The sequence below is a fragment of the Coptis chinensis genome, chromosome 4 (genome assembly GCF_015680905.1).
Source record: "Coptis chinensis isolate HL-2020 chromosome 4, ASM1568090v1, whole genome shotgun sequence".
In the NCBI taxonomy this organism is placed as follows: domain Eukaryota; kingdom Viridiplantae; phylum Streptophyta; class Magnoliopsida; order Ranunculales; family Ranunculaceae; genus Coptis; species Coptis chinensis.
In genome coordinates, this window is record NC_141459.1 from 13,582,624 (window position 1) to 13,597,556 (window position 14,933).

Here is a 14,933-nt window from a genome sequence, read left to right on the forward strand (position 1 = left end):
TTGGCCCTCCCCGGCGCTTTGAAGAAACCCGAATGGCCCTCTGGCGAAATTTAATAGTTGCTTGATTATTCCGCTCGCAAAATAGAACGAGACGCGCGATATTTTATGCCGAATAGTGGCATTATTTACATAATTGCTTCCGTGTGAGGATTTACCTGGTGTGCGGCATCCCGCTCAGGGTAGTTACGCACGGAGTGGTTCATTATGTAAGGGGAGGCATGTGGATGTACATGTTCGGCGTTGGGTAGCGATTGTGGTAGCCAGGGAAACTAGGTAAGACATAGATACGACGTGATTTTAGGGACACACAAAGAAAACCTTAAATAATATAATTATGGTAATATGTTGGTTATTTGTTTAGTTAGAACCTAAGGCGCCTCGATGGAGGAACTACATGCCTTATTTATGATGCGTATAGTTTGTGGTGTGGTTAGTGGGAAGTTAAGGCGCCTCAGTGGAGGAACTACCTGCCTAGATTATTGTACTTAAGGATGTTGTATTAGTCGTTAAAAGTTAAGGCGCCTCGGTGGAGGAACTAACTGCCGTATGGATTGTGTATATATATGTATATTATATGTTGTATTTTAGGACTACTCACACCAAAGATTGTTTATAATGTCAACCCGATTCATGTTTGCTTATCGGTTGTGTTCATTCAATGAACATAGTTGATAAGTTTTTGACAGTTTTAGTGTTGAAGAAGGTTGTCAACTGCTTTGTGGTTTTAGTTAGCATTGCATTTCGGATGTATTTTGTTTTCCCTTAAGGTGATATAGATTTTCAGTCTAGACAATGTTTTTGTATTTTCATTTGTAAATTTTTGTAATGGAGATGACTTTTGTTTAAGTTGAAATTTTTACTGGTTTTTAATTATCCGCATTATTTAAACTGTTTATGGGTTTTTGGGAGTTGAGAGTGCGTCACACCTCGGAGATCGAAGAGTCGGGAACAAATAATGTTTTTCCGAATTCTGTCGAAATTCGGGGTATGACACTCTTGGTCTATTTTTGTAATGATTTTGCCCCTAGCTTTTTTAATTTAATGATTGTTAAGTTTTGCCCTAATCTTCTTTTATGACTATTTTGCCCCTCTATTGATCATTAAATTTAAGCGATTTCAGATGGCATGTGTTTAATTGAGAGGTGCATAGCGCCTGTATCAAACTAGTAATTATTGGGGGGTTCTCATTTTTGTGAGGGAGGTGTTTCTAAATTGAGCATAGTGTAGAGATGTTTCTAAATTGAGCATAGTGTAGAGATATCCGTATATTTTAAAATTTTAATTTATAATCTCTTTAGTTAGTTTTGGGGATTAATTTGTTGGCCTTTTGTCAATGCTATTCGGAAGAAAAAAAAACTATTGGTAGCTATTCAATTAAATGACTGGTTGTTGAAGACTTGAAGTTTTTTTTTTTTTTGTTAGTTTTTTATAATGTTGAAGACTTGAAGTTAACTGTGATAACTAGTAGGTGGTTTTTATATTACAATCTCTAGGCGAGATTTTTTAGTCTAGAGTAGCTAGTAAATTTGTGGACGGCAAAAATTCGGTATGAAAATTATTCGTTAAAAATCCGAAAATTTGGATTCTAATTCGTTTAAAAATTCGGCCCAAAAAAACAAAAAAAATGTCAAACATATAATTCATGTTTTATACGAGTATAATACAAAAAAAATCGGTCATATTTTGTTGCATTATAAGTTTAGAAAGTAATATTTTGCCCAAATTGTAGTGTGTTTTTTTCATTTAAAAAATACGGACCTTATTATTCAGCAATTATATGCCTGGATCATATAATTCGAGTATTAATCTTTAAGTTTGAAATATTTGCCTTATTATTCGTATTATACGGAAAAACATATAAAACGTGTATAAAACGGAGTATTACTAGCTATATCTAGACATATCAATTGTTCTTTCTGGTGAACATTTGGATTGAAAGGACAAAAAACTAATGCACGTCAAACAATTTTATCCAATATTTAGGATATTATGAAACATTGTCATATGCGTGTACATTATTAGGAAAATATTTTATATGGTTTCCGTAAACGTATTTCCTCTGTGTTTTTACACTAAAATAATTCAATCATTTACAGTATCGAAGGGTATTTTGCTCCAAAATCCCTCAGAAATACTAAAGATATACTGATGAAAATTTAAAAGTCCAATTTTGCTAGTGTATTCTTATGTTCATTTTTGACTTTCGACTTTCGAGACCCAGTGTTACTTATCGATAATGAGAGCAATTTTATAATGTTCCATGTTCCATCATTTTAAAATTAGTCTTTTTATTGCATTGATCCATGATTTACACACAAGATGCACGTACAAGTCACGTCTATAATGAGTAGATCAACCATAGTCGATGGCGATTTTTTATTATACTATTGGTGAGCAATCACTGATTATATTTTCAATTCGTAAGCTTCATTTAAAAAAATAACAAATATAATTTTGATTTTTTCCCATGAAAATGAATCAGTTATATGGAATGATAAACATTTTTACAAGTCACTTAAACTCTTTCTCTAATTACTCGCGATCAGCACGTTGAACATCACCTCTTTCTATTTTTTCTTCAGGGACTTTCACATTATTAGCCTTCACTCCTACCTGTACCTGGTGGCCCTTGATGGATTTTTCTAACATTTCTTCTACTTTATCACCTACATCGTCCACCTACATTTGCATTAGAAAATTGCTCAGTATTTCCAAACAAATTCATTTCCCATGTGAGCTTTCTTGCTTTAAGCTGTTCTGTACTTCTGAATGTGTATGTATACATATTATTGCTAGGAAACACACGATGAAGTAGTCATAAATGTTTGAATAAAAAAACACGTTTAAGAAATGAAAGTGTATCACAATTCACAAAACAACCATTGAAATATTGAATTGTGAAATGATGTAACTGTTGATTGACGTCACAAGCAAAATGGTTGAGTTACTCCAAAGTCAAAGACGCAACACATGCAAATTTTGACAATTCAAGGGATGTAGTTTAAATGGAAAGTTCTCGCGGGATGGCTTTTGTTTAAAACAGAAGGTTAAAAATGTTTAATGCAACTTGGGATTGACTAGTACAAAACAATGTTCAGAAGGCTTGGTTATAAAAATAAGAAGCAAGGAATCTTTAATTGGTAGGAAGTAGGAACTAGGAACTTCAAGTGAAATAAACACGTGCTCGATGTGGTCTTGTATTGCAATTTATTAGACAACATATAGAAAGTAAAATTTGTTTGAAGTGAAAGTAAGACCTTGTCCAAGAGCTCCTGTGTTAAATCAGCACCCTTGATTAGTCCCTCAGCTACCTCATCAATCCTTTCAATCGCCTGCTTGAGCTTTGAACCATCAGGAAGATCATCTGTAATGTCGTCGGCTATCTTGTCCACTTTCACGGCGACCTCTTCTATTATCTCTGACACACATTCAATCGTCTGTAGGGTTGAATCAAATTTATCTATACATCCAACAGCACAAGGATCAATACATCAGCATTTTGATGTGATAAAGAAAACAATTCTGCAGTAAAGGTTGTGCTTATTTACTTCGCAAACTTTTCCAAGTTAGATCTTGAGCTAAACAGGGGTTATACAAGGATTTGACAGGCTTATATGATTTTCCATCACCAAAATCTCAAAGAATATAAAGCATAGGAGAATATCATTGTGCAGTTTTGAAAGTGCATTGATGATTTTGTGTTTATCAAAATTGCACATACAGAAGGTACTTACTTTTAAGTGCAAGCAATGGTCCCCATTTGCTCTTGAAGAAAGGTAAAATCATCGGTATGATAGTCAACAACATCCAGTTTGACCTGATTCATACACAAGTAAGACGAAAATTATACATGTACGCCAGTTAAGAAGGGGAACAAAAGTATATATCCACCAAGTAGAGAAGTTACCATCCAGGAAAAGGGGATCCAGAAGGCATTGGAGATGTTGGAGGAAGGTTGTTAAGTGCATTTAAATCCCTGCATTCAACCAATACAAACAAATTAGCGTGTGAAAAAGAATCTACAAATTCAACTAAGTAGTCATAAGAGGAACTAGAAATGTAGAACAAAAACTAATCAATCAATGAAGATTACATCTTTATAGTACGATGGGCTCTCCCTCGACGATTGATATTGGACAAACTTAAATGTTTACTCGTTGAGTCGCAATATCCATACTTCGCTGTGTGTATCCATGGGAGAGAACATGCATTATGGACAGAAGAAAAAGATCTATATTGAGAACTATGATGAAGTTTTTCAAACTGGTGAGAACTGAAAGAAGTTGTAGTTGACATAGTTGATAGAAAACTCATTCGCTGAAAAGGTTATCCGCTTATGAAAGCTCTCCAAGCTCAAATGAATTACTTGTTAAGGAGAGTGTGATGCTTAGTGCTTGTTGTTCTTAAATTCCAACTTCTATGAATATATATATATATATAATGGCCATTTGCAAGCATGCTTTTGTAATTTATATCCAATTATCTAAATCCCAATGTCGTCGTTTTCTTTAACTTGCCAACTTCGCCGTGGTTGTACAATATGATTTTTATACTTCCACTTGCTATTTTTTTCTCTTACTTTTTTCCCTGTATTGGTTGTACTTTGAAAGTCTTTGGTGGATAACGTGTGGATAATATGTTAAAACGAGGTCTAATTGAAGCATACGAAGAAATAATTAGCGTATCAGTATTGTTTTTAGGAGCCGGATCTTCTCCACCCGGGTGAAAACATTAGCCATTACACCTTACAAAATATTATTGACACGTGTCCCCTATTTAACACTTAAAGTAACGGTGTTACTTAAAACCAAAAAATAAAAATCATTACAAAAATTAATTGTAATAAACATCAAAACATAACTTAATTATAATCAAATCATCAAAACACTAATTGTAATAAACATCAATAACTTTTGATTGATATTGATTTTCAATATTAGGTTGAAAATTAATTAAATTTCTTTCTACGGGATCAATTAGATCTCTACAAATTAGTAATTTGATGATTGGGTTTTGAGCTTTAATCATAATTTTGAATAATTTCATCTTTTTTACTTCAAGTTGAGTTTTAATCAGTTCTTTGGATTATTTCTTAAGTATTAATCAAATGATGTGAAGTTATGTAATAATTTATGATTGTATTTTCGAATTTCATTCAAATCCAAATGTGGTTTTCTATTTCAATGGAAAATTTGGCAATTTCATCGAAGTAATGTAAGTACCATCCATTCCACACTACGGAGCACGTGTCCACAAGGCATGACGTCTTACTTCAGATTGTCCCACAACATCATATTGTACCAACGACCCAACACCCAGGTCGTTACCAGCAGCAGTTACAGCCATTCATGGAAAGATATCAACTAGTGCAATCCTGGAGCTCAGTCAACACAACAATCAAGGAGTCATTTACTTTGTAACATCAGAGTAATGGCGAATCATCAAGATAGCACACAAGATGGACTTGCAATCCATAACGGTTCAAGCACACATCTATAAATAGAGAGAGATAAACTACGTAGGGTTTGATTCAAGTTTATCCCGAGAAACTTGATACGTAGGCAACTCTTATCCCAAGAAGACTCAACCACTTCCTATCCAACTAAACATCAGGTCGTAGTCCCAAAATAACCAATATCTACATTGGCGCCGTCTGCCGGTTCATTTCCTTAAGAAAAGAACAACCACTCTTTTCTAAAGCCCACGAAGCTGGTCAGAAAAACCACAATGGAGCCCAACCTACAAGCATTGGCAGACCAGATGAGGACACTCCAAGAGCCTTCATCACTTTGCAACAAGAAAACCAGACAATGCGGGAGCAGGCCAACTCCAACGCCAACAATGGCACCACAGAAATCGGGGAGCACAACACTGTTGCAGCCCTAACCAACACCACCAATCAGCGTTTAGAGGACTTCTCACAAAAACTAGAGAAGTCAAATGAAAGAGCCAGCGCGATCCAGATTGCTTAGAAGATGCTAGAAAAGTACAAGGCATTACCATTCATCCAGGATATCAAAGACAAACAGCCTCCTTCAGAGTTCATCCAACCAAAGTTTCCGCTGTACGGCGATATTTTATGCCCAGGCGAGCACATAGCTCGCTTCAGTCAAATCCTTGCACTCTACAGCCATCTAGACTACGATTACCTGAAGTGCAAACTTTTTCCAGCCAGTTTAAAGGACGGAGCAATAGACTAGTTTTACACACTCCCTATAGATTCGATCAACAACCCGGCCGGCCTTCTTTGAGACATTCGTGTAGCGAGTTAGGCCCACCACAAAAGAAGCGCCGACACGACTCCTTGTTCCAGCTCAAGCAAGCTCATGGCAAAACGATCCGAGCCTTCCTAGGACGTTTTAAGAAGGACCTCCTCTCACTGGAGTCAGGACTCAGTGGCAGTTTTGCAATTTCTGCGTTCACAAACGCCCTCTTGGACGAATCCGACCTAGCAAGGTCCTTCATGCGCAACAAGCCAGACACCTCAACCGACCTGTACCACAGAGTCGACAAGTACATCAAGTACGAAGAGTGGATGACCAAACGCAAAGGCAAAGAGGTCATCACAGTTAGCACCCCAAGGAAAGCAAGCAATATTCAAGCAATAACAACAACAACAACAACAACAACAAGAGATCCAACGCCAGCAAGCCCTCATACACAAAGAGGGAATTCTCCAACTTTTCCAAGACGCCAAGTCAAATCCTTAAGAAAATCTATACAGCACCGTACTTCAAACCAAACATCAACAAGGTGATAGCCATACCAGAGCGTCCATACTGCCATTTCCACAAACTCTACCACCACGACACCAATGATTGCTGGAGCCTCAAGCACTACCTCCAAGACCTAGTGGAGGAAGGCAAATTAAAAGAGTTCTTGCCAGAAAGCGACCTGAGGCACAAGCTGGATGCCAAACGCCACGTATGGAGCCACAAAGAATGAACGACACGCGCCAACAAATGTAAACGAAGCGGAGCAGATCAGCTCGATGATCTAAGTCTCCAGGTCGGTCAAGGCACAACAGGAGACAACACTCCTCCGACCAAGATAAGGACAAAGTAATAAACATGATTACAGACACCTCAAACGATGAAACCTCAGGTCGGGAGAAGTGCAGAAGAGTGGGAGCAATCCAAGAAATCTACCACCTCTCACACAAAGTCGAGATGATCAACCCCACCGACCCTAAAAGGACAACATCAATTTCATTCACAAAAGAGGATCTAGACAAGGTGTGCCTACCTCACAATGATGCCTTGGTAGTGCATGTCAAAATCAATGGTTGGATAGTCAAAAGAGTCCTCATTGATCCAGGGAGCTCATGCGACATACTATTCTACCAAACATACAAGGACATGCACTTGCCAAACTCGGTGATGATAGAGTCCAATGCACTGCTCTATGGGTTCAGTAGAGATCGTACAGATGCCATCGGAGACATAATCCTACCAATCTCCATTGGCGAAAAAGAGGACATGGTCAAAACTTCAACACGCTTCAGTGTGATCGATGTCAGGTCGTCCTACACTGCCATTCTAGGACACCGTTGGATTCACAAAATCCAAGCTATTACATCAACCCTACACCAGGTCCAGTGATTTCCCGACCCCAGAGGCATCATGGAGCTCAGAAGCAACCGATTAGAAGCTCACCGATGCAATCAGGTCAGCACTACAACCTCACCCAAGCCCCAGGTCGTCGAAGCAAAGGACGTCCCAAAGAGGCAGGATCCTCAAACATCCAACCCTCCAACAACGACATCAGAAAAGCTCAAAGGAAAACAAGCTCAAATAGAACCAGGAGAAAAAATCAATTTGGGCACAACTGATGACCCAAAATTTGTTTATGTAGGGCTGACTTAGACCCCAAGCTCAAGGAGCAGCATGTCAAATTTCTATCTCTCAATAAAGATGTTTTGACTTGGTCATATATCGATATGCCAGGAATCGACCCTTAGGTCGCTTGCCACAAGTTAAATGTAGATCCAACCATCAACCCTATCAAACAACGACCTAGAAAGCTAGCACTCAAGGTTCAAAAAGCTATCAACGAAGAGATAGAAAAGCTCAAAAATGTGGGATTCATCAGAGAAGTCGAGTACCCGACCTGGCTTGCCAACATAGTAGCCATCCCAAAGAAGAACGGTCAGGTATGACAATGCATAGATTTCACCAATGTCAACAAACACTGCCCAAAAGACAGCTTCCCCCTACCAAGAATCGACATACTGGTAGATCAAACTTGCGACCATGAGCTCTTATCGTTTATGGACGCATACAATGGTTACAACTAAATACCACTTGCAGAAGAAGACCAGGAAAAGACGTCCTTCAAAACCGAGCAAGGTACATTCTGCTACAACGTCCTACCTTTCGGCTTGAAGAACGCAGGAGCGACCTACCAAAGACTGGTCACCAAAATGTTCAAAGACTTGCTAGGAGACACTATGGAGGTATACATAGACGACATGGTTGTCAAAAGCGAAAAGGCAGGTGATCACATCTCCCACCTACAAGAAGCCTTTGAACGACTTTGCCAAAACAAGATGAAGCTCAACCCAGCCAAATGTATATTTGGAGTAGCCTCAGGAAAATTATTAAGTTACCTCGTCTCACAAAGACGCATTAAAGCAAACCCAGAACATATATGAGCTCTCCTTGAAATGCCAGAACCAACGACAAAGCAACAAATCTACAAGTTATCTGGCATGGTTTCAGCCCTCAACAGGTTTATCTCAAGAGCATCTGACAAATGCAAACCATTCCTGCAAATACTCAAAAAGTGAGCAACATTCACTTGGACAGACGAGTGCCATAAAGCCTTCACCGACCTAAAACCCTATTTATCAACTCCACCCGTTCTGTCCAAACTAGAAAAAGGAGAAACACTAGGGCTATACCTTGCAACTACCGACTTCACAGTCAGCTCAGTTCTCTTTCACGAGCATGATGGAATCGAAAAGTCGGTCTACTTCACCAGCAAGACGATGGCAGATGCAGAAAAACACTACTCTCCGATAGAGAAAATAATGCTTTCTTTACTCTACTCAGCTCGGAAGTTCCGACCTTACTTCCAATCTCACAGCATCAAGGTCATCACTAATGTACCCATCAAACAGGTATTGAGTTCTAACAACAAAACAGCCCGCATGGCCAAATGGGTTGAAGAACTCGGAGAACATCACATCAAGTTTGTTCCAAAAATGTCTCGCAAAGTCCAGGTCGTTGCTGATTTCTTGGCAGATTTCCCTGTCGAAGACATCAACTGGGAACCCGAGCCAATCACTTCACTCCATCAATAAGCCACCCCAGACACATGGCACCTCCACGTAGATAGCGCATGCAATAGCAGTGGTAGTGGACTGGGGGCTGTATTAACTTCACCAGAGGGAGCCCAGCTACAGAAATCAATCAAAATTGATTTTGCAACATCCAACAAAGAAGCAGAATACGAAGCATTGATCACAGGCCTCCGAATGGCACAACAACTACAAGTCTCAAAGCTTAAAGCTTACAGCGATTTCCAGCTAGTCGTCAAGCAGATCACCAAAGAATATGTCATGAACAGAGCAAACTTGGCAAAGTATGCTCAAGTCGTTTATGACATAATCAGCTCGTTCAAAACATTCTCCTTAGACCATATTCTTCGAGAAGACAACAGACATGCAGACAGCTTGGCTTTCCTAGGCTCCAAAACATAAAAGGCATGTCTGACCACAGTCTACATTGACATTCTGGAACGACTTGCCTACCAGAAAGAAAATATCAATAGCCTCACAGATTTCCAGCCCTCATCCGAAGAAGAGATCAATCAATCTTGGATGGGCCCATTTCTCAAGTTCATCTTACATGGTGAGATCCCATCAGAAACAAAGAATGCTCGTGCAATACAATTCCGAGCCCCAAGATACACATTGATCAAAGGAAGACTGTTCCGCAAATCAGCAGGAGGACCCTTCCTAAGGTGCAGAACTCCAAGGGAGGGACAACTCATTTTCAATGAAATCCACAAAGGTGAATGTGGCAACCACGCCGGAGCAAGATCACTAGCACACAAAGCAATCGCTCAAGAGTATTATTGGCCAGACATGCATAACGAGGCAAAAAGGTGCGTTCTTAAATGCCTCGAATGTCAAACTTTTGGCCACAATCACCTAAGTCCAGCAAGAGAATTTATCAACATAGCCAGCCCATGGCCATTCCACATGTGGGGGCTAGACATCATGGGACCGTTCATCTCGCAAAAGAAATCAGGGCTCAAATACGTCCTAGCTGCCACAGATTACTTCACCAAGTGGGTTGAAGCAATCCCACTAGTCCAAGTCAAGGAAGTCAACGTAATCAACTTCATCTAGACTAATATCATTACTAGATTTGGTCTACCCCACACCCTAGTCATGGACAACGGAACACAATTTGCTGGCACACAAGTCAAGGATTTTCTACAAAAATGGCACATCACTTAAGCATTTTCTACACCTAGATATGCACAAAGCAATGGCCAAGCAGAGGCCACCAACAAAACCATCAAAGAAAACCTCCAAAAGAAGCTGGAGAGCAAGAAAAACCAATGGCCAGAACAACTCAAAAACATTCTATGGGCATACATAACAACAGCTAGAGCCAGAACAAATGAGTCTCCTTTCACACTTTGCTTCGGAACAGAAGCAGTGATACCATCAGAACTCACAATCACAACTACACGTTCTGACATTGTGGAATCAGGAGTCAATGACAACATTTTGGCAAAAGAAGTTGATCTCCTAGAAGAACGTAGAGAAACTGCCGCAATATCCCTAGCTCGGTACTACCAAACAATCCAACGTTCTTACAACAAGGGGGTCGTCCCAAGAACTTTCCAAGCTGCCGACCTAGTCCTCAAAAAGACTTTAGTACCAGCCAAGCTCGACACAACATGGGAGGGCCCCTACATTGTTGACAAAGTCATTGGAAATTGCACATACTGGATCAAAACCCAGCTCGGTGATAGGCTTCCCCGACCTTGGAATACAGCTCTCCTCAAGCGCTTTTATCAATAAGTTTTTTTCTCCAAGTACATAATTCAATATGAATGAAATTTCATCAACACTTTGAGTGCAGCTATCATTATTGCATTACATTAGCACATCACATTTCACACTACGCAACCCGACCTAAGACATCACAATATCAGGTCGGATATCAAAGATGGAATCCAGAACGACTCAACAACAGCCACACAGTGGTTAATTTTCAATCAGTTCAAACCAAGGTCCCCCAAAAGGACCCTAAACCAACTTAAACACCAACACCAGGGTTAAGTATGGTTCAACTGTAATTGCTACTCAAAGGCCAATTATCAGACAAATTCAATCTAGGAGACCCCCAAAACGACCCCAAGTCAACTTACAACCTCACAAAAGATTTAAGTCAGACTCAAATATAATGGCCACTCAAAGGCTAATTATATCAATCAGAAGTTCCCCCAAAAGGAACGAATCAAGGCGTACACCTAGGTGCCAACTACGCAAATGCATCAGGTCGTACTCAAATGCTCTACGACCTGTGATAAAAGATGACCTAGCAAAGTCAAGCAGTCCATCAGGACTAGTAATACGCAGCACAGGTCGTCAAACAACAAATCAATCAAAACAAAAGCAATCACATGCATACTTCAAGCCAACTTCAACAAGTAAGTAATTTAAATTTTTCTAATTACATAATCGGTTAGATACTGAGGCCCCCAGGTTATCCCAGGAAAACGACCTCAGTATCCCCATCAAAAAAATAATATTGTATCAGTATCAAGAACAAAAGTTGTTTAAATATTGTTTAAAGACCTCCCAAACCAAGAAAAAGAACAAGCACAAGACGTTCAAAGACCTCCCAACCCAAAGACAAGCACAAGACGTTCAGAATCAGTTAACACAAAAAGATTATCCACATTCAAAGGGTCCAAATCACCACCCTCTACAACACCAAAACCAGTAGCCTGATCAACAACAACTTCAGAAACACCTGACCCAGAAACAACAGGAATAACAGAAAGAACAGCTGGAGCAACCGGTGGCGCAACAACTTGGTCAGATGGCAGATCAAATGGTCTACTAGCATCTACACCAGCATCTGCAGCAGACACTGTTGCAGCCCCACTTTCAATAGACATCTTAAGGCGATCATACTTATCCAATGCCTTAACATAATCATCCAACAGAACGTACACATCGCCACTCTCCACCGTGTCCACCAAGTCGTTATATGCAGTCTCAGCTCGTTCAACAACGGAGCGCAGCCTCTTGCACTCATCGACCCATTGCTGAACCTCCACCTTTGCAGAATCCAAAGCGGGTTGCAGCAGAGCCACTTTACCACCAAGTTGTTGCACTTGATCCCTCAGCCCTGCAACCTCCGTTCTCTCCACTTGCTGTTCAGCCACCAGTCTGCTACAAGTTTGCTTGTAGACATCCAGCTCCTTCTTGTAACGGTCGGAGATAGACGTCATATCCTTCATCTTCTGATACATCGCCAAAACCTAGCAAACAAGATAACAAATATAGACATTAAAATGGATCAAAATCAACAAGACCAAAAAGGAGAAAGCTCAAAACGGAAGAATACTCACAAAGCACAATGACCAGTCCATCTCCACAAAGTTCACGTCCAAGCCCTTACCATCCAGCTTGCGCCTATACCCAGCAAGCGCAATTATAACAACCCTATTATTTTAAATTAAATAAATAAATATATATATCATGTATTTTATTTTGTTTATTAATATTATTTGGACATGGACCTAGTATCTACAATGTGGGCTAGTGGGGTTTGATAATAATAATAATAATAATAATAATAATGAAAAAAAAAAAAAAAAAAAAAAGGATAACTGTAAAGGGTCGTGTATACAGGGAGTGGTTAGAGGAAATATAGGAAAAAGAATATTTAAAAGAAGTAATAGTTTCGATAGACATCTCTCTCAGCTCTCAACATTTCATGAGAGGAAATTGGGAGTGCATGGATATCACTTAGCAAGCCCTGATAACTGATGGAAGTCATATTTGGTCCTGCTAAAGAGTTGACAGATCTAACGGGTATGGATAATGAATACATCTCCTTGCACAAGTTCATCACCTTGTACATTATGCGAGCTAAACACTGATGTGTTGGATTGAGTTTCGTATACTATTGGGAACTGGTGGGTGCTATTGTGTTAGTAAGTTAGTGCATGCTAGCGTCCATGCGCATTCTTGTTCATTTGGACATTCCGGTTCAGCGTAAATTACTTGGTTATATTGATCATCATGGTTCTGATTTTCCAAACTAGCTGCACCTAATGGACCGTAGTAAGTTATTCTCTTGTCACTTTTATTTATTGTTGCCTATAATTGGTCTGAGTTAGCATGGGCATGTTTGTCTTCTTCTTTTTGGTGTGATAAATCATCACTGTTGGTCATATCAGTTTGCCAAGGTGTGACTATTTGACTAAATATCGATTTGATCGGAATGCCCCAAAGTTTTCAGAGTCCGGTAATTGGTTACTGAAAATTTTAAAGTGAGGTCTAAGGTATCGTTATCATGCTGTGCTATTTTCGCTCCCGCGTACTTTTCTAAACACATCTTGCCGTCTTGGTCTGCTTCTGAGTTCTAACTTAAAAGAAAATCTAATTAAATCACAGAAAATTTATAAAAAGAAATGAGACGTACTGTTCGTTTGCTCTGTCTTGCTCCTAAATGACACTAGTCATAAACCATTTTGTGCTGTCTTTTCTTTCTACCTAGATGGAGATCGTTCCGTAGTTGGATATCTCTCCAATTTAAACCGTAAGGTCCTGACACATTGAAGTATGACATATTAAAACATTGGACAGATCCAACGGTTAGATTTCTATCGAGACGCGCATAAGCGTGACAGGTCGTGGTGTTTCTACACCAGAAAAACTGCACTGCGCAGTCTTTTGTATCTGCTTAGATGGTGACCTTTCCTTACTTGGATTTATATAAAATTTAATCCATAGTTTCCTGACACATTGTAGTCTTTCATATTAGATTTTTAGATTTATCCAACGGTTTGATATCTGTCGAGGCTTCCATTAGTGAGACTGGTTGTAGTAGAAACTACACCAGAAAACTGATGGGTGCAGTCCTTTGTTTCTGCATAGATGGAGGTCAACCTATTATCGGATTGACCTCAAATTTAAATCTGTAGATTCTTGATATTCAGTTAAATGACATATACAAATTTTAGGCAGATCCAATGGTGGGTTGTCTATCAAGGCACGGATTAACAAGGTAGTTCGAATTAGCTAAAGTTTAAAATGGATATAGTTGGGTGGTTACATGATGGCATTAGATGGTCAGTGGTTATTATACTTTCGATATATTCTTACTATTGTGGAAATATTGGTGTGGAATGAAAAGATATCTATATGTTTTCTTTTATCGTGATTATTAAAATATTTAGAAAATATATTAAGAACTACGAAGGCTTGATTCCAATCCTAAAATATTTGGATACGTAGGCAGCTTTGAATAAAAGTGCAGCCACTATATCTATAATATATATATTAGTTTGTGTGATAACTATACGATTGTGTTAGAAATTACTGTTGTTTTGAGACTTCATAAATATATATGTGTGAAATAGAAGTTGTATATGAATATAGACTTTAATATATGTGGATCTGTTTTGGACATTAGTGCGTGTGGACTTGAATTTGGGCTAATGAACTATTTGTTTACGATATTGTGTTTATGAGTGTGGTTATGTAAATTGTATTTGTTTGATTATAAGTCTGTTTACATTCAATGATATTTAAGTGCTTGATTTGCCTTAACGCGCGAAAATGACTCTCTGCATGTGTGGTGTGTTTTGACATGAGTAATGCTAGTATAATTATAAGTGATAATAATGTTTTAATGTGTCACCCACATCTTTAGAACTCTCCACGCCTCAAG

The 14,933-nt window shown here is 39.0% G+C and overlaps 1 protein-coding gene across 1 annotated transcript; it reads right to left on the reverse strand.

Annotated features, from left to right (window-relative positions):
• Positions 1 to 2,268: 2,268 nt before the first annotated feature.
• On the reverse strand, positions 2,269 to 4,405 carry LOC147502010 (uncharacterized). Its single transcript, XM_086606981.1, has 5 exons — positions 4,094 to 4,405; positions 3,908 to 3,976; positions 3,735 to 3,817; positions 3,258 to 3,460; positions 2,269 to 2,679 (listed from the first exon to the last, which is right to left on the reverse strand). Exons 1-5 carry the CDS (start codon positions 4,312 to 4,314, stop codon positions 2,533 to 2,535), a joined length of 723 nt encoding a protein of 240 aa, XP_086463107.1. The 5' UTR covers positions 4,315 to 4,405; the 3' UTR covers positions 2,269 to 2,532.
• Between the last annotated feature and the right edge of the window lie 10,528 nt (positions 4,406 to 14,933).

Bases quoted from the DNA above. Each gene is read 5' to 3' on its own strand.
- LOC147502010 (XM_086606981.1), bottom strand. From the start codon at position 4,314: ATGAGTTTTCTATCAACTATGTCAACTACAACTTCTTTCAGTTCTCAC. The intron at 3,977-4,093 runs GTAATCTTCATT...GGTTGAATGCAG, and splicing joins GCCCATCGTACTATAAAGAT to GGATTTAAATGCACTTAACA. The intron at 3,461-3,734 runs GTAAGTACCTTC...TTGGATGTATAG, and splicing joins ACCATTGCTTGCACTTAAAA to ATAAATTTGATTCAACCCTA.